A 26,499-nucleotide genomic window follows, 5' to 3' on the forward strand; every position below is an offset into this window, starting at 1 on the left:
TTGCCGTACATCCTAGAGGCGGCTACAATGGTCGAGTCGCCGAAGCCCCCGGCCATCGCATGAGTGCACGCCTCGATGGGCATGGTGGGGTGGGCATAACATTTGACCCCCAGGTTGCCTCATTAGTAGGTGGAAAGGCGAGAGGGCCGCCCCCGCATTGGTTCTTGGCCGCCCTGCCCCGGCAGAGTGGAGGATGCCCCTGGCCATCCCTGGTACAGCTCGGCGGTGTAACTGAGACCAGGGTAGTAGGGAAAGGGGGGAATGGACGTGGCACCACAACAGCAGATGCCACGAGGGAAGGTGCTGCAGGGCAACAGCAGAACGGGACAGCGTTCTTCAGCCCTGGAGGGGCCTAAAACAATGTCCCAGGCTGCCCCACACCCGCCACAGGTGGTGAATAGGTGGGTGGACGGCGCTCTTCAGCCCTGTGGGACCCAAAACAAAGCCCTTGGTCTTCACGACAGCCCCAGGTGGCCCCACTCCCACCTCAGACAGAGTGGTGGGGGGGGGGGGTCAGAGGTCAGGGCCTGCAGTCCCAGGTGGTCCCACTCCCACCTCAGACAGAGGGCAGGGCCTGCAGTCCCAGGTGGTCCCATTCCAACCTCAGAGGGGAGGGAGGACAGAGGGTGGGGCAGCAGAAGAGGGGATTGGGGAGGCGGAGGAGTCAGAGACAGAAACAATCAGCGAGTCAGCCTGAGCCTGTGGCTGTTCTCACCGTCTGTCACCGTCACAATGTCCAGGTGATTGACGGCAGGTCTCGACCAATAGGAAGAGGAGGCAGTAGTGGAGGACCGAGTGAGGGCGGCTGGTCCTCCAACCAATCGGAGTGAATGAGGGGCGGGGCCCGCTGTGATTGAAGCATGCGCAGTGTGGGTAATGGCGAAGGAGAAGGAAGTCTTTTTCAGATCGTAAATTGGTAAGAGGCGTTTAACAATATGGAGGGAGCGAGAGATGGAGAGGGTGGGCGGTAACGTTGTGTAAAGCTGTTGTCAGCCGCAAACCGCGGAAAAAAAGTTCCGGGACCCAGTTTGTACCGAGCAGAACTGCAACTCCTTTTGGCTCAGGTTAACGGCCGCCATCTTTATTGGATGTGCATCAGGGCGCATGCGCATTTGTCATCTTTGTCGGGGCGATGTTTCAATGAGTGGGAGGAGCTTGTTCCCCATTGTTCAGAATGGAGACAACTTGTCCATTAAACTGGATTAGTCTTTGAGTCTCAATGTCTTATTGATGATGCAAAGCGGTGACAGAGATGGAAAGAAAAGGAAGCCAATCCTGCTCTCCGGATTTCACCGTCTCATTGGACATCCTGCCCATGTGTTCAAAGCTCTGTGGCTCTGTTCAGTCACATGAAGATGCAGGGCAGAAACTCGCAATCCTGTGTCAACATCACCTTCAAATCAGGGGACTGCTGATGACAAGGGGGTGAGTGTGCATCCTGGATCAGGGAGCAGGAGGGGAGAATGTAGTGGATTTCTTTCCTGGACTGACGGTGATTAATTTTGGAAACTCGTTTTACAGGGGATTAGTAGGGGAGGATTTACACACAGCAAATTCAAACCAGGCGAAATATTTATCTTTCCTGAATTAAATTTCTGGACTGACAATGGTGCCTTTGTAAACTTCTTTCACAGGGGCTTAGAAAGGGATTCGCAGACAGGAAACTCACAACCAATCCTCACATCAAATTCTGACACCACTGTTCGAATTATCAGGACCTGGAGATTATCAACCTTTGTGTGTAAGCATTGAGTTCCAGATTGTATAAAATGACTACCTCCTATCTCCCCTGTAGATCTTGTTCACAACCTTAAATCTGTGTCCCGTCATCCTTTTATAATCTGCTGATGGGAACAGTTTTAAAAAATCTTTTGCCGGGTTTGCATTGTCGTTTCTGGTGCCTGGGTCGATGTCGGATGGTCTGTCTGGTTTCATTTCCTTTTTCTGTGATATTGTAGAGGTTGAATGGGCTTGGACCAGTTCATTTAAGATCCAGAACACAATTGAAGTCCCCTCCAAGAATCAATTGATCTGTGTCCAGGTCTGGGATGGATCCCAACATTTTTTTCACAAATGCTGCAGAATAATAATCTTTATTATTGCCACATTCTTTATTGTTAACACTGCAGAGAAGTTACTGTGAAAATCCCCGAGTCACCTATTCCAGCGCCTGTTCAGGTACACTGAGGGAGAATTCAGAATGTTCAAATTACCTAACAGCACATCTTTTGGAACTGTGGGAGGAAACCAGAACACCCAGAGGAAACCCACGCAGACACGGGGAGAACGTGCAGACTCCGCACAGTGACCCAAGCCGGGAATTGAACCTGGGTCCCTGGCGCTGTGAAGCAACCGTGCTAACCACTGGGCTGCCGTGCTGCCCATCGTCCCAGTAAGGGGCATAGACATTCACCACCAATGTACCTGCCAACGACCCATTGACCACCATGTATCTCCCATTAGTGTCCGCAACAAGCCCAGTGACCGAAAGAGGAATCTGTTTATTGATTAGAATTGCAGCAGCTCGAGCCCTTCGTCAAAGCCTGAGTGAAACTCTTGGCTCACCCCGCTGCCATCTGGTCTGATCTCTATTTTTTTCTTCTATATATTTAGAGTACCCAATTATTTTTTTTTCCAATTAAGGGGCAATTTCACGTGGCCAATACACCTAACCTGCACAGCTTTGGGTTGTGGGGCGAAGCCCATGCAGACATGGGGAGAATGAGCAAACTCCACACAGCCAATGACGCGGGGCCAGGATCGAACCTGGGACCTCAGCGCCATGAGGGAGCAGTGCTAACCACTGTGCCACCCTGGTCTGATCTCTAACCTGCAAGTGAGTCTCCTGCAAGAACACCACACCAGCATTTGGATTCTCTCAGTGAGCAAAAACACTCGACCTCTTCACTGAACCACCCAATCCCCTAACATTCTAGATGACCAGCCGAATCCAGGGTCTCCCACCCCCACTTCCCCATCATGGAGTCAGCCATTTCCATCGTGAGGGACGATCGAGTAAATCTTCAAAAGATACAGGCCAAGGGCCCACACAAGATGGCCGCCACACACGCCCTGAGAGTAAAACAAAAACAGTTCTATAGTCATCACCAGCAAGCTAACCCCTCTCTCCCAACCCCATTTCCTGCCAACGCCCCACATAATACATAAATTGAAACCAAACCCCCCCACCCCCCGCAGGCTCAGACCCAGACAAGACCAGCCAAAACTGGTTCAACAACTGCAGCCCCCATCTCACTCTCATTCACCAGCTTCTGGCGGGGCAACCCCTCTCAGAACAAAAAGAAAAAGAACGATGATATTGCCCACCTCGAGGATAAATCCTCACTGGAATAACTGAGTGAATCCCTATCCACACTCAGAACAGGTGAATGGTCTGCCGCCGGTATGACTATGGTGATCAGTCTCCAGCTCACATAGGGACCTGAATCCCTTCCCATATTTCCATGGTTTCAGCATGCTGCTGGTGTCCTTGTCGCTTTCCACGTTTGACGATCAGTTGAAGTCTTGTCCCAACAGAGAGCACGTATACGGTCTCTCCCCACTCTGAACGGTGAGATATATTTTCAGACTGTGTAACTGGTTAAAGCTCTTTCCACAGTCAGTTCACTGGAACACTCTCACACGAGTCACGTGTGAATCGGGTTTTTTTTTAGTCACACTGATCTTGAAAATCTTTTCCCACTGACAAACATTTCTTCTTCCACATTCACAGGCCAATGATATTCAGGTCCTGATGAATGGAGTGACTCTGTAAAATCTTGATGTGAAGTTTGTTTTGAGTTTCCATCTGTAAATCCTCCCCTTGTAGTATCCTGTAAAAGGCGTTCACAAAAGTCATCACTATAAGGGCAGGTACAGTGGTTCAGTGGTTAGCCGAGGACCCGGGTTTGATCCTGGCCCTGGGCCACTGTCCGTATGGAGTTTGCACATTCTCCCCGTGTCTGTATGGGTCTCACCCCCAAAACCCAAAGATATGCAGGGTAGGTGGATTGGCCACGCTAAATTGCCCCTTAATTGGAAAAAAATAATTGGTTACTCTAAATTTATTTCAAAAAAGGATTGTCTCTTTCCTAATGTTCACAATTAAATGGGTGGATTCCCCAGGAGATGGCAGACATTTCAGGGCAATTAAATTAATAATGGACAGAGATATGTCTAGTGTTGTTACATGGTACAGATTAGATATATTATTTACCGTTCTGTAATAAAGTAAATGTATAATTATTTCTCGTCTTGTAATATAAGACTGCAGCTCCATTATAGATTTCCAGTCATCTCTTCCCTCAGAGGGTTGTTAGTCTTTGGATTTCTCTTCCACAGGGACCAGTTGTATCTGGGGGTCATTGAATATATTGAAGCACAAGTTTGACAGATATGAGGGCAGCATGTGGAGCAGTGGCTAGCACTGGGACTGCGGCGCTGAGGACCCGGGTTCGAATCCCGGCCCTGGGTCACTCTCTGTGTGGAGTTTGCACATTCTCCCCATGTCTGTGTGGGTTTCGCCCCCACAACCCAAAGATGTGCTGGTTAGGTGGATTGGCCACGCTAAATTGCCCCTTCATTCAAAGAAAAATAATTGGCTACTCTAAAAAAAAAAATTTTTTTAATAAATAAATAAAGTTTGACAGATATTTTTTGACAATGGAGTTGAGGGTTATGGAAAACAGGTAGGAAAATAGAGAGAAAGCTGAAATGAGGAGGGATCTCTTCACTCGAGGATGTGGTGAAGCTTTGGCATTCTCTACCCCAGAGGAATGTGGAGCCTCAGTCATCAGGTATGTTCAAGACAAATATTGATAGGTTTCTAGATATTGAAGAGATCGAGGGATATGGGGACCGTGTGGGAAAATGGTGCTGAGGTAGATCGGCCAAGGATCTCATTGAATGGTTGAGCAGACTCGGTGGGCCGAATGGCCTACTCTTGCTCCTGTTCTAACAGCTGTGTCCTGGTCAAGAAGCAGTGAGCTGAGCTTGGATCTGTCAATCAAGATGAATGAGCACCTTCAGGAGAATTGGGAGGGTGAGTATTAGATACAGCAGAGTGAGAATGGAGGGAGAGTGTGTGGGATGGAGATTTACAGCTTTTGGAGAACGAGAGAGGAAATAATGCCCCATAGGAACTAGAACCGTCTGTTCTGAATTTCTATCCTCTACTGACAATGATGACTTTTGTAATATGTTTTTAAAGGATATTGGAAGAGGCGGAATTACAGACAGAAATCTCAAACATCACGTCTCGATGTGACAAACTCACTCGATTCCTTCTGATCTGAATATCATTGGGCTCTGAATATCATCGGCGAGAAGGAGAAATGTTTGTCCAATCTGTCGGCTTCAAAAGATTTTAAATGTGAGCGTGACTGGAAAAGCACCGAGACCCACACAACACACCCGAGTGAGAGTGTTCCAGTGAACTGACTGTGGAAAGAGCGTCAACCAGTTACACAGCCTGAAAAAACATCACACCATTCACAGTGAGGAGAGACAGAGCACATGTTCTGTGTGTAGACAAAGTTCCGCTGATTGTCCAATCTGGAGAGACACGAGGAGACCCAGAACATGGAGAAACCGTGGAAATGTGGGGACTGTGGGAAGGGATTCAGATTCCCATCGAGGCTAGAGATTCATCGACGCAGGCACACTGGGGAGAGGCCATTCACCTGCTCTAAGTGTGGGAAGGGATTTATTGATTCATCCATCCTGCAGAGACATCAGCGAGTTCACACTGAGGAGAAGCCGTTCACCTGCTCTCTCTGTGGGAATGGATTCACACAGTTATCCAGTCTGCAGACACACCAGCGAGTTCACACTGGGGAGAGACCATTCACCTGCTCCATCTGTGGTAAGGGATTCACTTCGTTATCCATCCTGCAGACACACCAGCGAATTCACACTGGGGAGAGGCCGTTCACCTGCTCTCAGTGTGGGAAGGGATTCACTTCGTTATCCATCCTGCAGACACACCAGCGACTTCACACTGGGGAAAAGCCATTCACCTGCTCTCAGTGTGGGAAGGGATTTACTTCGTTATCCATCCTGCAGACACACCAGCGACTTCACACTGGGGAAAAGCCATTCACCTGCTCTCAGTGTGGGAAGGGATTCACTTGGTTAGCCAGTCTGCGGAGCCATCAGCGAGTTCACATTGGGGAGACGTCATTCACGTGCTCTCGGTGTGAGGAGAGATTCAGCGATTTATCCAGCCTGCAGACACACCAGCGAATTCACACTGGGGAGAGGCCGTTCACCTGCTCTCAGTGTGGGAAGGGATTTATTGATACATCCATCCTGCAGAGACATCAGCGAGTTCACACTGGGGAGAAGCCATTTACCTGCTCCCTCTGTGGGAATGGATTCACACAGTTATCCAGTCTGCAGTCACACCAGCGAGTTCACACTGGGGAGAGACCATTCACCTGCTCTTAGTGTGGGAAGGGATTACATAGAAACATAAAAAATAGGAGCAGGAAGAGATAATTTGACCCTTTGCACCTGCTCCGCCATTCATTCTGATCATAGTTTATCATCCAACTCCATAGCCGAATCCCGTTTCCCCCTCCATATTCTTTGATCCCCTTCGCCCTCAATGCTATATCTAACTGCTTCTTGAAAACATACAATGTATTGGCCTCAACTATTTCCTGTAGTAACAAATTCCACAGGCTCACCACTCTCTGGTTGAAGAAATTTCTCCTCATCTCTGTCCTAAATGGTCTACCTCGTATCCTCAGACTGCGACCACTGGTTCTGTACACTCCCGCCTTCGGGAAAATCTTTCCTACATCTACCCTATCAAGCCCTGTTAGAATATTATAGGTTTCTATGAGATCCCCCGTTCTCTGAACTCCAGCGAATACAATCCGAACAGATTCAATCTCTCATACGTCAGTCCACAGTCTCACCATCCCAGGAATCAGTCTGATAAACCTTCGCTGCACTCCCTCTAGAGCAAGAACATCCTTCCTCAGATAAGGAGACCAAAATTACACACAATATTCCAGGTACGGCCTCACCAAGGCCCTGTATGGAACAAAGAACAATACAGCACAGGAACAGGCCCTTCGGCCCTCCAAACCTGCGGTGATCACGTGTCCTATCTAGACCAACCGCCTGTATCCTTCTAGAACCCGTCTGTTCATATGGCTATCCAGATAAGTCTTAAAAGTCGCTAACTTGTAAAAACCTTCCCCCGCACATCTCCACTGAACCTTTTCCCCCCTCACCTTGAACTTGTGTCCCCTTGTAATTGTCATTTCCGCCCTGGAAAAAAGCCTCCAACTGTTCACCATATCTATACCCCTGATAATTTTATAAACTTCTATCAGGTCGCCCCTCAACCTCCGTCTCTCTGGGGAACACAATCCCGTTTATTCAATCTCTCCTCATAGCTAATACCCTCCATACCAGGCAACATCCTGGTAAACCTTTTCTGTACTCTCTCCAAAGCCTCCACGTCCTTCTGGTAGTGCGGTGACCAGAATTGGACACAGTATTCCAAATGTGGCCTAACCAACATTCTATGTGAAATGAAATGAAAATCACTTATTGTCACAAGTAGGCTTCAAATAAAGTTACTGTGAAAAGCCCCTAGTCGCCACATTCCGGCACCTGTTCGGGGAGGCTGGTACGGGAATTGAACCGTGCTGCTGGCCTGCCTTGGTTTGCTTTAAAAGCCAGCACTTTAGCCCTGTGCTAAACCAATTCTATGTAATTGTAACACAATGTTCGAGCTTTTATACTCGATACCCCCGTCCTATGAAGGCAAGCATGCTATCTGCTTTCTTCACCACCACCATAAGGGGCTGGTTTAGCTCACTGGGCTAAATTGCTGGCTTTTAAAGCAGACCAAGGCAGGCCAGCAGCACGGTTCAATTCCCGTACCAGCCTCCCCGAACAGGCGCCGGAATGTGGCGACTAGGGGCTTTTCACAGTAACTTCATTGAAGCCTACTCGTGACAATAAGCGATTTTCATTTCATTTTCATTTCCACCTGTGCTGCCACTTTTAAGTATCTGTGGACCTGCACGCCCAGATCTCTCCGCTTGTCTATGCTCCTGATGGTTCTGCCATTTATTTTATAGCTCCCACCTGCACTGGATCTACCAAAATGCATCACCTCGCATTTGTCCGGGTTAAATTCCATCTGCCATTTCTCTGCCCAATTTTGCAGCCTATCTATATCCTGTTGTATTCTCTGACAATCTTCACCACTGTCCGCAACTCCTGCAATCTTAGTATCACCCGCAAACCTGCTAATCAGACCCGCTACGTTTTCTTCCAAGTCATTTATATATATTACAAAGAGCAGAGGTCCCTGAACTGATCCCTGAGGAATCCACTAGTTACAGACCTCCATTTGGAAAAACACCCTTCCACTGCTATCCTCTGTCTACTGTGGGGAAACGAGTTCTGGATCCATCCAGCTAGTTCACCCCTGACCCCATGTGATCTAATCTTTTGCACCAGCCTGCCATGAGGGACCTTATCAAATGCTTTACTGAAGTCCATGTAGACAACATACACAGACCTTCCCTCATGAATCATTTTTGTCACCTCTTCAAATAATTCAATCAAATTAGTGAGACATGACGTCTCTCGTACAAAACCATGCTGTCTGTCACTAATAAGACCATTCATTTCCAAATGTGCATAGATCCTATCTTAGAATAATTCTTTGAGTATAATGAGTACAATTGCAGCAAGATAACCCTGCTCCTGTACTCCAATCCGCTAGCATACCATTTACTTTCTTTACCGCCTGCTGTAGCTGCATGTTTACCTTCAATGGCTGGTATCCGAGGATACCCAGGTCTCATTGCATAGACCCCTCTCCTAATCTATGGCCGTTCAGATAATAGTCTGCCTTCTCACTTTTGATCCCAAAGTGGATAACCTCGCATTTCTACAAATTATATTGCATCTGCCATTCATTTGCCCACTCACTCAACTTGACCAAATCACACTGAAGGATCTCTGCATCCTCCTCGCAGCTCACCCTCCACCTAGCTTTGTGTCATCTGCAAATTTGGAGATATTGCATTTTGTTCCCTCATCTAAATCATTAATATATAGGGTGACACAGTGGTTAGCACAGCTGCCTCGCGGTGCTGAGGACCAGGGTTCAATCCTGCCCCGGGTCACTGTCTGTGTGGAGCCAAGTTCTCCCCCTGTCTCCAGGGGTCTCACCCTCGCAACCCAAAGATGTGCAGGATAGGTCAATTGGCCACACTAAATTGCCCCTTAATTGGAAAATACGAATTGGGTACTTAAAATTTTTTTTTAAAATCATCAATATATCTTGTGAATACTGGGGTCCCAGCAGGGATCCCTGCGGTGCCCCACTAGTCACTGCCTGCCAATTTGAAATAGAGCATTAATTCCTCTTTGTTTCCTGCCTGACAAACAGTTTTCTATCAATGTCAATATACTACCGCTAATCCCCTGTGCTTCAATTTTACACACTAATATATTGTGCGGGACTTTGGTCAAAAGTCATCTGAAAGTCCAAATATACCACATCCATTGGCTCTCCCTCGTTAACTCTACCAGTTACACCCTCAAAGAATTCCAGTAGATTTGTCAAGCATTATTTCCCCTTCATAAATCCATGCTGACTCTGTCTGATCCTGCCACTGATTTGTAAGTGCTTTGCTAAAAAATCTTTGATAATGAATTCTTGATATTTCCCCACTGCTGATGTCAGGCTTACTGGTCTAAAATTCCCTGTTTTCTCTCTAGATCCCTTTTTAAATAGTGGAATTACATACTCCACCCTCCAATCTGCAGGAACTGTTCCAGCGTCTATAGAATCCTGGAAGATGACCACCAATGCATCCACTATTTCTGGAGCCACTTCCTTAACTACTTGTGAATGCAGATTATCAGGCCCTGGGGATTTATCAGCCTTCAATCCCATCAATTTCCCCAACACCATTCCTCTACTAATATTGATCTCCTTCAGTTCCTCCCTCTCACTAAATCATGCGTCCCCAACATTTCTGGTATCTGATTTGTGCCCTCATTTGTGAAGACAGAACCAAATTATGTATTTATTTGCCCAGCAGTTTCTTTGTCCCCTATTATACATTCCCCTGTTTCTGAATGTAAGGAAGATGCATTTATTTTCATCAATCATTTTCTCTTCACATACCTATAGAAACTTCTACAATCAGCCTAATTTCCTGTTTGTGCTAATCCCAACATCACCACTGCAGTTTGGGGGCTATGTACGATGTCCATTATTTTTTTTGTCCCTTGCTGTTTCTCAGTTCGACCCATACAGATTCCACATTGTCGGAGCTAATACCCTTCCTCTCTATTGCATTAATTTCCTCTTTAACCAGCACTGCCACTTCACTGCCTTTTCCTTTTTGTCTGTCCTTCCTAAACACTGAATATATTCAGTTCCCATCCCTGGTCATCCTGCAGCCATGTCTCCATAATCCCCATTATCTCACACCCGTTTACGTCTATTTGCTTGATTAACTTGGTTATGCCGTCTGCAGTCACACCAGGGAGTTAATATTGGGGAGAGGCCGTTCACCTGCTCTCAATGTGTGAAGGGATTTTATTAATTTATCGCAGTTCCTGAGACACCAACAAGTTCACAACTGATTACAGGGATTGGATTCTGCTGTTATTGTTTCTGTTCTCAATTACATCAAGGACTGCAGTTTGTTTATTCTGTTGGCCAATGGGGATGGTCAGAGGGTTTCTTTCTGCTGGACTGGCCGGTCTCACGACTTTGCCTCCAGTGGGCTGAATCTTTCTGAGTCTTCTTGCGAATATCTGGTTTCACATTTCACAAGGATCAAAGAGTGAAAGGGGGTTTGGAGGTTACAAGATGTTTCATTACCATTTCTGTTTGGAAACTCCAAACATCATGCGACATTGCCATGAAATTGGGCTATGTTGTTACATGGTTCTTTTGTTTAATTTATCTTGGTGCTTCTCACAGAAGAAAACTATTAGGGTATGAGGGGCAAGTTGTCTGAGGTGCACTGGAAAAGTACATAAAATAGTATGATGCGAGACAGGCAATCACTAATATTGAAGGAATTATTACAGATTTACACGGGGATTGGTTAGCTCAGTTGGCTGGATGGCTGGTTCGTGCTGAGTGACACCACCAGCACAGGTTAACTTCCCATACCGGCTGAGGTTAGCCATGGTCTGTGTCAGTATTTATGCTCCACATGATCCTCCACCCACCCCTCTATATTTCCCCCCCCCCCCCCCCCCCCCCACCCCCATGAGCATCTCCTTCTATTCCTTTCTCCCTCATGTATGTATCTAGCTTTACGTTCAATGTATTCATGCTGTTCACCTCAACCACTCGCTGTGGTAGCGAGTTTCACATTCTCACCACTCGCTCGATAAAGAGGTTTCTACTGAAATCCCTATTGGATTATTGAATCCCTTCATAATCTTAAAGATTCCATCAGGTCACCCATCAGTCTTCTCTTTTCCAGAAAAAAGTAGCCCCAGCCTTTCCTGAGTGTTAAATGCTCTCAGTTCTGTATATTATGAATCTTTGTTGCACCTTATCCAGCGCCTCTGTTTCCTTTTTCTAAATGGAGATCACCAATGTTGACAGTGCTCCCAGTGTAGTCTGACCCCAGTTGAACAATTCCTCTGCTTTTCAATTCTATCCCTCTGCAATGAAACCCTATATATGGGCCCCATACTTTGGGAAAGATATGAAGTTCTTAGAGAGGGTGTAAAGGACATTAATGAGAATGGCACCAGAGTTGAGGGACTCCAGTTACTTGGAGTGACTGGAGCAGCTGAATTTCTCTCCTGAGATCACAGCATCTGGAGGGTGGGGAATGAGGCCATTCAGCCCTTTGAGACGGTGTTGGCTCTATGGAGCAAGCCAGTCTGTCCATTGCCCATTCTATCACTAAATCCCTGTGGTTTATTTCTCTCAGTGCCTGTCCAATTTCCTATTGAAAGCCGTCATCTCTGCATCTCCTACCCTCATAGGCAGTAGCTTCCAGGTCAATACCACTCGCTTTCCATGTACACCAGGCTCCTGGAGCACAGAGGAGTCTATTTGGCCCATTTGTTCCATGCTAGTATTGTACCATGACCCATTTCATCCCACAGTTCGACTATTTTTTTCAGAATGCACCAAATTCCTTTTTGGATGTTACAGTCCAATGAAATTCTAGCACCATTTATAGACCGTGCATTCCACACTTGATGTGTTTTAGAACAAATAATTGTGGATATGGTGTATCTGGAGATTCACAGAGTATGCAAAATGGTATCAGTGACGTGGTTATTACACAAAATTATGACTCAATCTTTATCAATGATTTTGGTGAGGACACTGAGTGTAATGTATCCTAGTTTGAAGACAATTAGTACAAATGTACTTTTCTATAAAACCTCTCATGACCACTGGACCTCCTAAACTGTTTTAAAGCCAATGGAGTACTTTTGAAACATATTCACTGTTGTAATGTAGGAAGCTGTAAGTACACATGTGTAATCACATTTAGTTTAAAAATTGTTTTTTTCATAGTGTATTCACTGTCATTAGTAACAAGGTCAAGGAAGCCCTTTTATACCTCAAACATGTGGCTTCCTGCAGCCATTTCACCTTCTGTCCCTTTCCGATTTAACTATGTATTGATTTCATAGGAAAAAACAATAAATAAATTAATGATTATTCAGTAGCGAACATTGATTATCATTAGTGACTTGGTATATTAGGTTATATTACAAAGACTCGATCTTTATTTTAAAAAATAAACAAGATCAACCAAAATGTTTCCAGAAACTGCAGAACTATCAGAATTTGTTTGAAAAAATCAATTCCTTTATAACTTTGGGAAGTTACAAAACATCATATTCTGCCAAGACTATGTGGGCTAGGCAGTGGTGTAATGGTATTGTTACTGGGCTAGTAATCCGGAGACCCAAGTTAATGCTCTGGGGATCTGGGATTGAATCTGCCTATGAAAGATATTGAAATTGAATAAAAGTCTCAAATTAAACGTCTCATGATTGTTGGAAAAACCTGTCTGGGTCACAAATTCCTTTAGGAAATCTGCTCTCCGTACGTGTCCTGGCCTACACGTGACTCCAGATCCACAGCAATGTTGTGATTGACTTGAACGTGCCCTCTGAAATAGCCTCAAAAGACACGCAGTTCAAGTGCAATTGGAATGCCAGTAAATGCTGGTCCAGCCAGTGACCCCCACCTCCCATGAATAAATAAGTTTTAAGAAGACTCTTTTCAATTTGAAGATGAGTAAGAAAATGTCTCTTTGATTGGATTTGATTTATTAATGAGGTACAGTGAAAAGTATTGTTCTACAGTCCAGACAGATAAGTCCAGACATGAAAAAACAAAGTGCGGATCTTGGCAGTTTGCTCAGTTCACAAAAGAATTTAATGGCTTTGTATTTTTTTTTTATAAATGTTTTATTGAGAATTTTTTCCCAAACAACAATTTTTCCCCTCTTACAAAGCAAACGCAACAATAACAATACAGAAATTTTAAACAATACACAAGTAACAAAACCCCTTTATCTTTGACCTAAACTAAACCCCTCCCCCCCTGGGTTGCTGCTGCTGGTCATCTGTCTTCCCTCTAACGTTCCCCTAGGTAGTCGAGAAATGGCTGCCACCGCCTGGTGAACCCTTGAGCCGATCCTCTCAGGGCAAACTTTATCTGCTCCAGTTTAATGAACCCCGCCATATCATTTACCCAGGCCTCCAGTCCGGGGGGTTTTTAATGGCTTTGTAGACGCAGATTAACATTTTAGTCAGCATCTGAAACATATCTAATGGTAATGTATGCTCATATAGACAGACACAAACAATACTGTAACTGAATTCGAGGAAATGGCAGAGATTTAACTGAACCACCTTTTTGAAAAATTCGGCCTTCATGACAGGGAAACAGGAAAAGCCACTCAGGGAGATGAGGAAATCCAGGCTCAGTGCGGATTTGCTGTCACCCCTCCTTTCTTATACATGAACGGTATATAGGCTGCAGAATGTTTCACACCAAAACACAGAGGGGTCAAATATAAGCAACACATAATTCTCAATTCTCTTCCATTTAACTATATTTGACTTTGTTCAAATGCTGACAATGGTCAAACTGAACAAAGATTCATGGGATTTGTATTACCCAGTGAAAAGCTTTCTTTTCTTGGTCAGTCGTGTTTGCAATTCAATGGTGTATATTTCAGAGTTATTAAGAGTGAAGATTCGAGAGCTATTGAATTCAAAACAAAGTCATATATAACAAATAAATAAATATATTGAATACTGAAACATATTGAGTAAAATTGGTGGAAATTTTCTGTTGGAAGATAAGAATGATGCATTAATGATTTAAAAAATAAAATATTTAGAGTACCCAATTCACTTTTTCCCAGTTAAGGGGCAATTTAGCGTGTCCAATCCACCGACCCTGCACATCTTTGGGTTGTGGGGGCAAAACCCATGCAAACACGGGGAGAATGTGCAAACTCCACAGGACAATGACCTAGAGCCGGGATCGAACCTGGGACCTCGGCGCCGTGAGACAGCAGTGCTAACCACTGTGCTGCCCTGTGATGCATTAATGATTGACCAGAGAGCATTGTTCCGTTGGATATTTGCTGAACAAATGCTAAAGTTCAATATAAGTTCTAAATCTCATAGTCTTACAAGTTGAGACATCTGTTTTAAAGGAACCGCTGTCTTCATGTAATAAGTGACCTGGCCTTCCAGCCGAACCATTGAAAGCTGCAGCAAGACTGCAGTTGAATGTTGCACAGGGCCACTGGGTACTGTGCTGCCAGCTGCTTCTGTGGTGTAGCGGTTATCACATTCACCTAACGTGCGAAAGGTGCCTTGTTCGAAACTGGCAGAAGCATTAAATACTTCCGATTTATGATGTGGAGATGACGGCATTGGACTGGGGTGGGCACAGTAAGAAGTCTTATAACACCAAGTTGAAGTCCAACAGGTTTGTTTCGAATCGCTAGCTTTCGGAGTGCAGCTCCTTCCTCAGGTTAATGAAGAGGTGGATTCCACAAACACATATATAGAAAAATTCAATGATGCGATATAGTTCTTTGAATGCGAGTCTTTGCAGGTAATTAAGTCTTTAAAGGTCCAGACGGTGCGACTGGAGAGAGGGATAATCACAGGTTAAAGAGGTGTGAATAGTCTCAAGCCAAGCCAGTTTGTAGGATTTCGCAAGCCCAGGCCAGATGATGGGGGTGAATGTAATGCAACATGAATCCAAGATCCCAGTTGAGGCCGTACTCGTGTGCGAAACGTGGCTATCAGTTTCTGCTCGGCGATTCTACGTTGTCGCGCGTCCTGAAGGCCGCCTTGGAGAACGTTTTCCCGAAGATCAGAGGCTGAATGCCCTTAACTGACGGAAGTGTTCCCTGACTGGAAGGGAACATTCCTGCCAAGCGATTGCCGCGCAATGTCAGTTCATCCATTGTCGCATGGTCTCGCCAATGTACCACGCCTCGGGACATCCTTTCCTGCAGCATATGAGGTAGAAAACATTGGCCGAGTCGCACGAGTATACTGGGTACCTGGTGGGTGGTGATCTCACATGTAATGATGGTATCCATGTCGATCTGGCACATCTTGTAGAGGTTGCCATGGCAGGGTTGTGTGGTGTCATGGTCGCTGTTCTGAAGGCTGGGTAGTTTGCTGCAAACAATGGTCTGAGGTTGCCCGGTTGTTTGAAGGCAAGTAGTGGGGGTGTCGGGATGCCTTTGGCAAGATGTTCGTCTTCTTCGATGACGTGTTCAAGGCTGTGAAAATGATATCCTAGTTTCTCCGTTCCAGGGAATTCGTCAGACGAATGAAGCTCCAGAAGTTCTTCCACAGACCCCAAGAGACCTACAGCGAACCCAATGAGACAACCAATGAACCGGAACAGCAGACCGAGAGACCTGTGGGACTGGAAGATCCAGCCAGCAGGAAGGGCTGGAAAACCCCACCCATTTGAAACAAACCGATCAGCTGATTCTGCTGCTCCTCTTCCACGAAACCACTCAGTAAAACTGCCTCGAAAGTCCTTTCTTGTCCAAATTCATCTTTCCCCTCTTTTCCTGGTCTCTCCCATCATGCTCCTTCAGAGCTCATCTTGTCTGTGAGACTTACCCTTTGCTCCTTTGACCCGATTCTCACTAAACTGTTGAACATCCAACTTCCACAATCTCCACCTTTCCACGGTATTTCCATGGAGTCAGTGTCTTTGTGCATTTCCTCTTTAGACAATCAAGTGAAGCTTCGTCCTCACACAGAACACGTGTATGTTTCTCCCCTTAGTGAATGGTGTGGTATTTTTTCAGGCTGCAACTGGTTAAAGCTCCTTCCACAGTCAGTTCACTGGAACACTCTCATCCGGGTGTGTGTTGTGTGGGTCTCGGTGCTTTACCAGTGACACTGATGTTTGAAATATTTTCCCACAAACATTTTTCATTCCACATTCATCGTCTGAGGATATTCAGGTCCTGATCAACTGAGTGACACAGTCAGATCTTAATGTGATATTTGGTTTGTATTTCCTGTCTGAAAATCCTCTCCTCATGCCCTGGAAAAGGTATTTTCAAAGGGCACACTATCAGTACGGGATAGAAATTCAGAACAGATAATTCCAGTTTCTGGGGAACATTTTTCTCTCTCTTCTGTCCCCAAAGCTGTAAATCCCCATCCCACACACTCCCTCCTACCTGGGGCTGAAATCCAAATAAAGTATTAGATCATTATTTCTGCATCCTTTTACCAAAGTTCTCATTAGAGGTAAGAATATGCTTTATAAGTCACTTCATTCATAACTTATGACAGATATTAATCTGAATCACCCTGACTGAGCAAACAGAATAACAGATGTTAACCTTGTGTCCAGAACTGACTGTGTGGAGATTAGATGAGCAATCACGAAGGTTGTTTCTCCAAATCTTCCAGGGTTTCCTTCGTTCTTCCTCTCCCACTCGAACTAAGTTACACCGGATATCAGACTCAGGGTCCATTCTGGTTCTCTTTCTGCTGACTAAATAACTTCAATCAAATATGGGGAAGACTGAATCCACTGTTCGTTTCCTGCTCCAACCTTCATTCCTGACATACCGACCCTATCCCTCTCCCTGGCAAAAGTCTGAGACTTCGCCAGTCTCTGTAAACTTTGTTTCACATTTGATCCCAATATGAACTTCTGACCTCATAGAATCATAGACTTTACAGTGCAGAAGGAGGCCATTCAGTCCATCTGCACCGGCCCTTGGAAAGAGAATCCTACCTCAGCTGACATCTCCACCCGATGCCCGTAACCCCACCTAATCTTTTTGGACATTAAGGCAATTTAGCATGGCCAATCCACCTCACCTGCACATCTTTGGACTCATGTCTGTGCTATCACTAAGACTTCCTGTTTCCACCTACGTTACATTATCCGGCCTCGCTCCTGTGTCTGTGCGCCTGGGGCTGAAACCTCGGTCATGCCATCGTAACCCCCCGATTCGACAATTCCATTTCACACCTGGCTGCTCTCCCACATTCTACCTCTGTAAAAGTAAAGCCATCCAAAAGTCTGCTACCCATGTCTTAATTCACAGCCAGTTCCTTCCCCCTATCACCCCTGTGTCCGAGACTTGCATTCGCTCCCAGTCTATTCCCACCCTTGTTTTCAAACCCCTCCATGGCCTCATCTCTCCCTGTCTCTGTCATCTCCTCCCGCCCCACAAACCCCTGAGATATCTGCACAGCTCTGATCCTGGACTCTTGTACACCCCCGATTCTAATTACTCCGCCGCGGTTTTAAGTTCCTTCGGACCCAAGAACTGAATTCCCTCCCTAAACCTCCCCGTCTCCACCTCACATACCTTATTTATAACTCTCTTTAAAACTCACCTCTTTGACCAAATTTTTGGTCACCTGTCCTGATATCTCCTTTTGTGTCTGACTTTGTTTTATAATGTTCCTGTGAAGTTGACTGGGATGATTTATGATGTTAAAGGTGTTATATAAATAGAAGTTGTCGTTGTTGACTGTAACCCTGACCTCCTGTTTTACAATAACCCATTGGTTTCACAACAAACTCTATCTCTGATTTATTTCCCCCTGCGGGTCTGCAGCCTCTATAAAAACTGTGGCCGTTAACTCAGGCCTGTCACCGGGGGCAGGCCGCAGCTGTCTCCATGGAGCTCAATGCAAAGCCGAGCCCGGAAACTTCTTGTTGGGATTTGCAGCCTCCACCGGGCTTCAGTGAAACCTCGCAGCCTGGTGCATCATCGGCACTGCGCATGCTCCAGTTCACAATGCCCGGCGACTGATTGACTGCTGCTCTGGACCAATTGCAAGAGATGGGCGCATCTGGAGGACCAAGCGGAGCTGCTGGTCCTCCAACCAATCAGACTGAATAAGGGGCGGGGCTGGGACCCGGTCTCACACGTTGGTTGGTTGACAGTTCAGGATTCAGGCGATCGGGTGGAAATCGTGAGCCGGTCAGATCCCGCCTGGTGAGTCCTGAGGGAGGGATGGAGCCGGCAGGTGCGTCGGGAGGCTTCATAAACACTCCGTGTAGCCCGAAACTCCGAATACGAAGCTCGGATACAGTTGAACCGGCGAAAGCTACTCGGGCTTTTCCCGAGACAGGCCCGGGTCGCCTGGCGCATGCCGAGGGAGCGAGAGCCCCGGCATTGCTCCGCCTCCCATTCACTCTGATTGGCTGAAGGACCGGCTGCACTGGTGCCATCCTCTAGCCCCGCCCCCTCTTCCCATTGGTCCGAACCCGCCGTCAATCAGTCCCCGGGCATTGTGAGCTGGAGCAAACCCTTCACCATCATTGTCAGCTCCCTGGTTTGCAGCTGCGGAGCTTCTCCCTCCCGGGAACAGGCCCAGGTTAACGGGCACCATCCTGCTTCAGACACTGGAGGATGGTTCACATCAGAGGATGGGGGCGGGGGACAATAAATAAGACCGTACACTTTTTACTCAAATCAATGAGGACAGCAATTTCACACTTGGAGTACAGTGTTCAATTCTGGTCGCCACACTACCAGAAGGATGTGGAGGCTTTAGAGAGGGTGCAGAAGAGATTTACCAGAATGTTGCCTGGTATGGAGGGCATTAGCTATGAGGAGCGATTGAATAAACTCGGTTTGTTCTCACTGGAACGAAGGAGGTTGAGGGGAGACCTGATAGAGGTCTACAAAATTATGAGGGGCATAGACAGAGTGGATAGTCAGAGGCTTTTCCCCAGGGTAGAGGGGTCAATTACTAGGGGGCACAGGTTTAAGGTGAGAGGGGCAAGGTTTAGAGTAGATGTACGAGGCAAGTTTTTTACGCAGAGGGTAGTGGGTGCCTGGAACTCGCTACCGGGGGAGGTAGTGGAAGCAGGGACAATAGGGACATTTAAGGGGCATCTTGACAAATATATGAATAGGATGGGAATAGAAGGATACGGACCCAGGAAGTGTAGAAGATTGTAGTTTAGTCGGGCAGCATGGTCGGCACGGGCTTGGAGGGCCGAAGGGCCTGTTCCTGTGCTGTACATTTCTTTGTCCTTTGTTCTAGCATGGCGGCATAGTGGTTAGCACAATTGCTTCACAACTCCAGGTTGAATTCCTGGCTTGGCTCACTGTGCGGAGTCTGCATGTTCTCCCTGTGTCTGCGTGGGTTTAGAACAGAGAACATACAGTACAGAAGGAGGCCATTTGGCCCATCGAGTCTGCACCGACACACTTAAGCCCTCACTTCCACCCTATCCCCGTAACCCAATAATCCCTCCTAACCTTTTTGATCACTAAGGGCAATTTATCATGGCCAATACACCTAACCTGCATGTCTTTGGACTGTGGGAGGAAACCGGAGCACCCGGAGTAAACCCACGCAGACACGGGGAGAACGTGCAGAACCCGCACAGACAGTGACTCAAGTCGAGAATCGAACTTGGGACCCTGGTGCTGTGAAGCCACAGTGCTATCCACTTGTGCTGCCCCCTTGTCCAAAATTGCCAGAGAAATTAGAATTGCTTGTTCAGAATTTCTATCCTGGACTGAAAGTGATGGCTTTTGTAAACTCCTTTTACAGTGGGTTAGAATTGGAGAATTTGCACACAATAAACTGAACCCAACAGAAAGGTTTGTCTCTTTGCAAATTCTGTCCTGCATTGACTTTTGTAAAATGATAGATTACAGCGGTCAGGAAATATTAAATGGAGTGGGGCCTTTTTTCTATTGAAAACAAGGAATTAAGCAGTGGCCTGATACAAATCTTTAAAATTATCAGTAGTTTGGAAAGGGATAGATAGATAGAATTTACAGTGCAAAAGGAGGCCATTCGGCCCATCGAGTCTGCACCATCTCTTGGAAAGAGCACCCTGCCCAAGCCCACACCACCCTATCACCATAACCCACTAACCCCACTCAACCAACACTAAGGGCAATTTTGGACAGTAAGGGCAATTTAGCATGGCCAATCCACCTAAGCTGCACATCGTTGGACTGTGGGAGGAAACCGGAGCGCCCGGAGGAAATCCACACACACATGGGGAGAACGTGCAGACTCCGCACAGACAGTGACCCAGCCGGGAATCAAACCTGGGACCCTGGAGCTGTGAAGCAATTGTGCTAACCACTATGCTACCATGCTGCCCACTATGGGATGATGTGGGAGAGTCCAATAACAGGGATCATCAATAAACAATGAGTCATAAATTCAAGAAGTTATGAATAAATCAAAGGGGGCAATATGGACAAATTTATTTACTTACAGGTTTGGAATGTGCAATTCATTACCATGGAAAGATGAGATAGGTGGGACAGTAGGAGATTTGTGCCAAGTGAGGACAGCAGCAGAATCTGTGCCAGAATGGCCTGTTTGTGTCTTATATATTCACAGTAATTCAATGCAATCACCTTTTACAGAATATTTGCAGATGCAAACATCATGTTGAGATCTGACAGAGACACTTGATTCATCAGGACCGGCCTTTCAACGTGGAAGGACCATAAGACATAGGTGCGGAAGTAAGGCCATTCGGCCCATCGAGTCCACTCCACCATTCAATCATGGCTGATTTCAACTCCATTTACCCGCTCTCTCTCCATAGCCCTTAATTCCTCGAGAAATCAAGAATTTATCAACTTCTGTCTTAAAGACACTCAACGTCCCGGCCTCCACCGCCCTCTGTGGCAATGAATTCCACAGACCCACCACTCTCTGGCTGAAGAAATTTCTCCTCATCTCTGTTCTAAAGTGATTCCTTTTTATTCTAAGGCTGTGCCCCCGGGTCCTCGTCTCCCCTGCTAATGGAAACAACATCCCTACATCCACCCTATCTAAGCCATTCATTATCTTGTAAGTTTCTATTAGATCTCCCCTCAACCTCCTAAACTCCAATGAATATAATCCCAGGATCCTCAGACGTTCATCATATGTTAGGCCTACCATTCCTGGGATCATCCGTGTGAATCTCCGCTGGACCCGCTCCAGTGCCAGTATGTCCTTCCTGAGGTGTGGGGCCCAAAATTGCTCACAGTATTCTAAATGGGGCCTAACTAATGCTTTATAAAGCTTCAGAAGTACATCCCTGCTTTTATATTCCAAGCCTCTTGAGATGAATGACAACATTGCATTTGCTTTCTTAATTACGGACTCAACCTGCAAGTTTACCTTTAGAGAATCCTGGACTAGGACTCCCAAGTCCCTTTGCACTTCAGCATTATGAATTTTGTCACCGTTTAGAAAATAGTCCATGCCTCTATTCTTTTTTGTCTGTTTCGTCTTTGGGGGAAAAGGTTAAAAATCACTGTGATTGGAAAAGCACCGAGACACAGACATCTAAGTCATTTTCCACAGTTAGCTGGAACTGAGTTTTAACCAATCACACAGCATGAAATTAAATTGCAGCATTTACATCAGAGTGAGGCCGTACTCAGGCTTCAACTGATGATCCAAGCTGGAGAGAGATAAGGACATTCGCACCAAGGAATAAAGAAGCAGCAATTGGACATTCAGCCCCGTGAGCCTGTTCCACCATTTAATAACATCACGGCTGATCTGATAGTGATGTAAAATCTGCATCCCACCTACACCTGATAACCTGTCAATAACTATGAAGAAACCATGGAAATGTGGGGACTGTGGGAAAGGATTCAATTCCCCGTCTGAATTGGAAACTCATCGACGTGTTCACACTGGGGAAAGGCCATTCACCTGCTCTGTGTGTGGGAAGGGATTCACTATGTTATCCAACCTCATCACACACCAGCATGTTCATACTGACCAGAGACCGTTTAAATGTGCTGACTGTGAGAAGAGCTTTAAAAGCAGAAAGGATTTACTGTTCCACCAACGCAGTCATACTGGGGAAAGGCCATTCACCTACTCCGTGTGTGGGAAGGGATTCACTCAGTCATCGAACCTCCGGACACACCAACGTGTTCACACTGATAAGAAATCTTTCAAATGTTCTGACTGTGAGAAGAGCTTTAAAAGTAAAAGGTGTTTAATGATACATCAACGCACTCACACTGGGGAGAGGCCGTTCACTGTGTGCGGGAAGGGATTCACTTGTTCATCCCGGCTTCTGATTCATCAATCTGTTCACACTGACCAGAGACCTTTTAATTGTTCTGACTGTGAGAAAACATTTAAAAGCAAAAGGGATCTTGTGAAACACCAACGCATTCACACTGGGGACAGGCCATTCACCGGCTCCAAGTGTGGGAAGGGATTCACTCGGTCAGCCCACCTTCTGAGACACCATCGAGTTCACACGGGGGAGAGACCATTCAGCTGCCCTATGTGTCGGCAGGAATTCAATGTTTCATCCAACCTTCAGCAACATCAGCGAGTTCACACTGGACAGAGACCGTACTCTTGCCCCGTGTGTGACAAGAAATTCACTCAGTCATCCCACCTGAATACACACCAACTTGTTCCCACTTGTTCAGAAACCTTTTAAATGTTGCGACTGTGAAAAGGGATTTAAAAGTAAACCGAATCTGCTGAAACACCAGCGAGTTCACACTGAAACAGAATCATAGAATTTACAGTGCAGAAGGAGGGCATTCAGCCCATTGAGTCTGCACCGGCCCTTGGAAAGTGCACCCTACTGAAGCCCATACCTCCACCATAACTCCATAACCCCACCAATCTTTTTGGACACGAAGGGCAATTTAGCATGGCCAATCCACCTAACCTGCACATCTTTGGACTGTGGAGGGAAACCAGAGCACCTGGAGGAAACCCACACAGGCACGGGAAGAACGTGCAGACTCCATGCAGACAGTGGCCAAAGCCGGGAATTGAACCAGGGACCCTGGAGCTGTGAAGCAACAGTGCTAACCACTGAGCTACCATGCTGACCACACATGGGAGCGGTGCTGGGGAGTCACTGGGAGAGGCTGTTCAACTGCTCCGCGTGTGGGAGGAGATTCACTCAGCCAAACAACCTGCACAGCAGGTTCACAGGCAACAGCAGGGTTTGGATTCAGCTGTTTTTGCTGCTGTTAGTCACATCCAGGACTGAATGATGCCTGGACGCCTGTTTCCAGTGGAGCTCCACAGTTTTCCGGTATATATCAATGATTTAGACTGAAACGAATGCACCAGGATTCTACAAAAGTTGCTCATGTGTTTTAGACAATGAGGGAGAAAGCCATGGACTGGGCCAGGTGGACAGAAAAGTGGTAAATGGAAATTTAGATAATGAGAGGTTACTAATGTTAATAATGAAATAAATAAAGACATGGCAGGACATCCCAGCCCAGTGGAATACACATCCAGTTCCATGTGGGAAAACCAGGGCACTTCCATTATGCTGGAAATGTCATCAGCTGGAGCAGCAGGAAGCAAAGGGGATTGGTCCAGGGGTAATTTTGTGACCAGAAGACTGTTTCCAGCGGAGTTCTGGATTGTTCAGGACAAGATTCCAAACTTTGTGTGTTATATAGAAATGATTTAGACTTCAACAAAGGGTCATGGTTGAGACATTTGCAGTGTTGTGGTTGACAGTGAGGAATAAAGTTGTAGACTACAGGAAGCTATCGGTAGACTGATCAGCTGGACAGCAAAGAAGCAAATGGAGATCAATCTGGAGGAGTGTGAGGTTATAAATACACTTGTGGTTCGTGTACAAGGACACAGATCCTTCTCTACTGTGGTATTTATCCTGCAGTCTCTCTATTTAAATTATTATTATTCCCAACTTAACTTTATTATAAGACAACTTCACTTTTTCCCCAAATTATACTTTGGGCGGGATTCTCCCAGCCCCGGGCCGGAGAATCCCCGTAATCGCGCCCCGACGCCGGCATGAGATTCTCCGCTCTGCGGAGAATTGACGGCGGTGCGTTTGGCACGGCGCCGGTTAAGGCCGCTGCATGCGGCCGGGCCAATGATTCTCTGGCCCGCATGGGCCAAGTGGCGCTCTGAAAAGGTGGTCCCGCTGGCGCCGTCCACACCTGCTCGCAGTCGGCGGGAACTCTGCGCTCAGGATCAGGGGTGCGGCCTGTGGGGGAGGGGTAGGGGGCTCTGACCCTTGCGGGGGGGGGGGGGGGGCGGGGGGCCTCCGGGGAGAAACTGTGGGAATGTGGGGACTATGGGAAGGGATTTTATTTGCCATCCCAGCCAGTACTTCATCAGTGCACTCACACTGGGCAGACGCTTTTCATGTGCTCTGATTATGGAAAGGGATTCACACACTCATACCACTTGCAGACACACCAACATATTCACGCTGGGGAGAGGCTGTTCACCTTCTCCCAATGTAGCAAGGGATTTGTTCATTCCTCCAATCTGTTGAGAGACCAGTGAGTTCACACTGGTAGAGACCATTTAAATGCCCAGACTGTGAAGAGTGTTATAAAGATTCTGGGGAACTGATGTCCCATTATCATGTTCACACTTAAGAGAGACCAATCAGATGCTCTCACTGTATCATAGAATTTACAGTTCAGAAAGAGGTCATTTGGCCCATCGAGTCTGCACTGGCCCTTGGAAGGTGCACCTGACTTAAGCCTATACCTCCACCCTAACCCCGTAAACCAGTAACCCCACCTAAACCTTTTGGACAATAAGGGCAATTCAAAATGGCCAATCCACCTAACCTGCACATCTTTGGACTATGGGAGGAAACCGGAGCACCTGGAGGAAACACACAGAAATACGGGGAGAATATGCAGACTCCATACAGACAGTGACCCAAGCCAGAAATCGAACCTGGGACCCTGGAGCTGTGAAGCAACAGTGCTAACCACTGTGCTACTGTGCTGCCCAATCAGCAGCTTACCACTCAAAGGTCTGGGTTCAGACAATCGTCTCACCTCACTGTACAGCAGCGTCTTCACACAGAGCCATTCACCTGCTCCCAGTATGGGAGGGGATTCACTCAGATTCCAACCTACTGATGCACCAGCAAGTTCACAAGTAACTTCAGTGATTGGATTGTTTTGCGAATCACAGCCTGGACTGAACCATATTCATTGGGGTCTGTCTCTCCCACAAGCCCCGAAAGATGTGCTTATTAGGTGAATTGGACATTCTGAATTCTCCCTCTGTATACCCGAACAGGGGCCGGAATGTGGCGACTAGGCGATTTTCACAGTAACTTCATTGCAATATTACTATAAGCCAACTTGTGACAATAATAGAGATTATTATTATTATGATGTTCATAAATTCCAACCCTGTTGTAAGAAATTAAATTCTGAATAAAAATCAAGTCAAATCAGTTTGTGTTAATCATAGTTAATCAATGGGCGGCACATTAGCACAGAGTTAGCACTGTGGCTTCACAGCGCCAGGGATTCGGGTTTAATTCCTGGCTTGGGTCACTGTGCGGCGTCTGCACGATATACCCGTGCCTTTGGGGGTTTGCTCCAGGTGCTCCGGTTTCCTCCCACAAGTCCCGAAAGACGTGCTTGTTAGGTGAATTGGACATACTGAATTCTCCCTCAGTGTACCCAAACAGGCGCCGGAATGTGACAACACGGGGCTTTTCACAGTAACTTCATTGCAATGTTAATGTAAGCCTACTTGTGACAATAATAAAGATTATCATTATTATGACTGTGGGATTAATTGGATGAATCTTCCAAAGAGCCAGCACTGGTATAATGGGCTAAATAGTTTCCATCTGTGCTGTATCGTTCCATAGAATAATTAATATTCAATGGGAACAGCAGTAAGCCATTCAGCCTTTCAAGCCTGCTCCTCCATTTAATAAAAAAATGACTGATCCAACACGAAGTCCATTTTCCTGCCTTCTCTCCATAACCCTGATTTCCCTAAATTATTAAAAACCTATTGATCTCAGCCCTGAAAATGTTCAAGGACATCCACCCAATTTTTACCCTGTCTAACCCTCTAAAAATCTTATGTTTCAGTCATATCATTTCTCACACTTCTGCACTCCAGGGAGTACAGACTCAACTTGTTTAATCTTTCCTCATATGGAAATGTCTCCATACCCGGGATCATTGGCGTAAATCTCCT

At 46.4% G+C, this 26,499-nt stretch overlaps 2 protein-coding genes across 6 annotated transcripts in view; one reads left to right on the plus strand and one right to left on the minus strand.

The window, feature by feature from the left end:
- The window catches only part of LOC140417835 (uncharacterized), a 113,095-nt gene that overhangs the window by 32,924 nt on the left and 53,672 nt on the right, over positions 1-26,499 (minus strand). The window lies entirely within an intron of this gene.
- Positions 853-18,094, plus strand: LOC140421568 (uncharacterized). Of its 5 annotated transcripts, none has more exons than XR_011946908.1 (3): positions 853-916; positions 1,635-1,741; positions 15,841-18,094. XR_011946908.1 is itself a non-coding variant. In XM_072506361.1 (3 exons), exon 3 carries the CDS (start codon positions 5,581-5,583, stop codon positions 6,445-6,447), a length of 867 nt encoding a protein of 288 aa, XP_072362462.1. In that variant the 5' UTR covers positions 853-916; positions 1,635-1,741; positions 5,210-5,580; the 3' UTR covers positions 6,448-12,697. The 5 variants fall into 5 exon arrangements, 3 of the variants coding, with proteins under 3 accessions (XP_072362462.1, XP_072362463.1, XP_072362464.1); XM_072506361.1 differs by lacking the exon at positions 15,841-18,094 and adding an exon at positions 5,210-12,697; XM_072506362.1 differs by lacking the exons at positions 1,635-1,741; positions 15,841-18,094 and adding an exon at positions 5,210-12,697 and having other exon boundaries at positions 867-916.

This window comes from Scyliorhinus torazame, chromosome 5, assembly GCF_047496885.1.
Source record: "Scyliorhinus torazame isolate Kashiwa2021f chromosome 5, sScyTor2.1, whole genome shotgun sequence".
NCBI lineage: Eukaryota > Metazoa > Chordata > Chondrichthyes > Carcharhiniformes > Scyliorhinidae > Scyliorhinus > Scyliorhinus torazame.

Coding starts and splice junctions, on each gene's coding strand:
- LOC140421568 (XM_072506361.1), top strand. CDS start 5,581: ATGGAGAAACCGTGGAAATGTGGGGACTGTGGGAAGGGATTCAGATTC.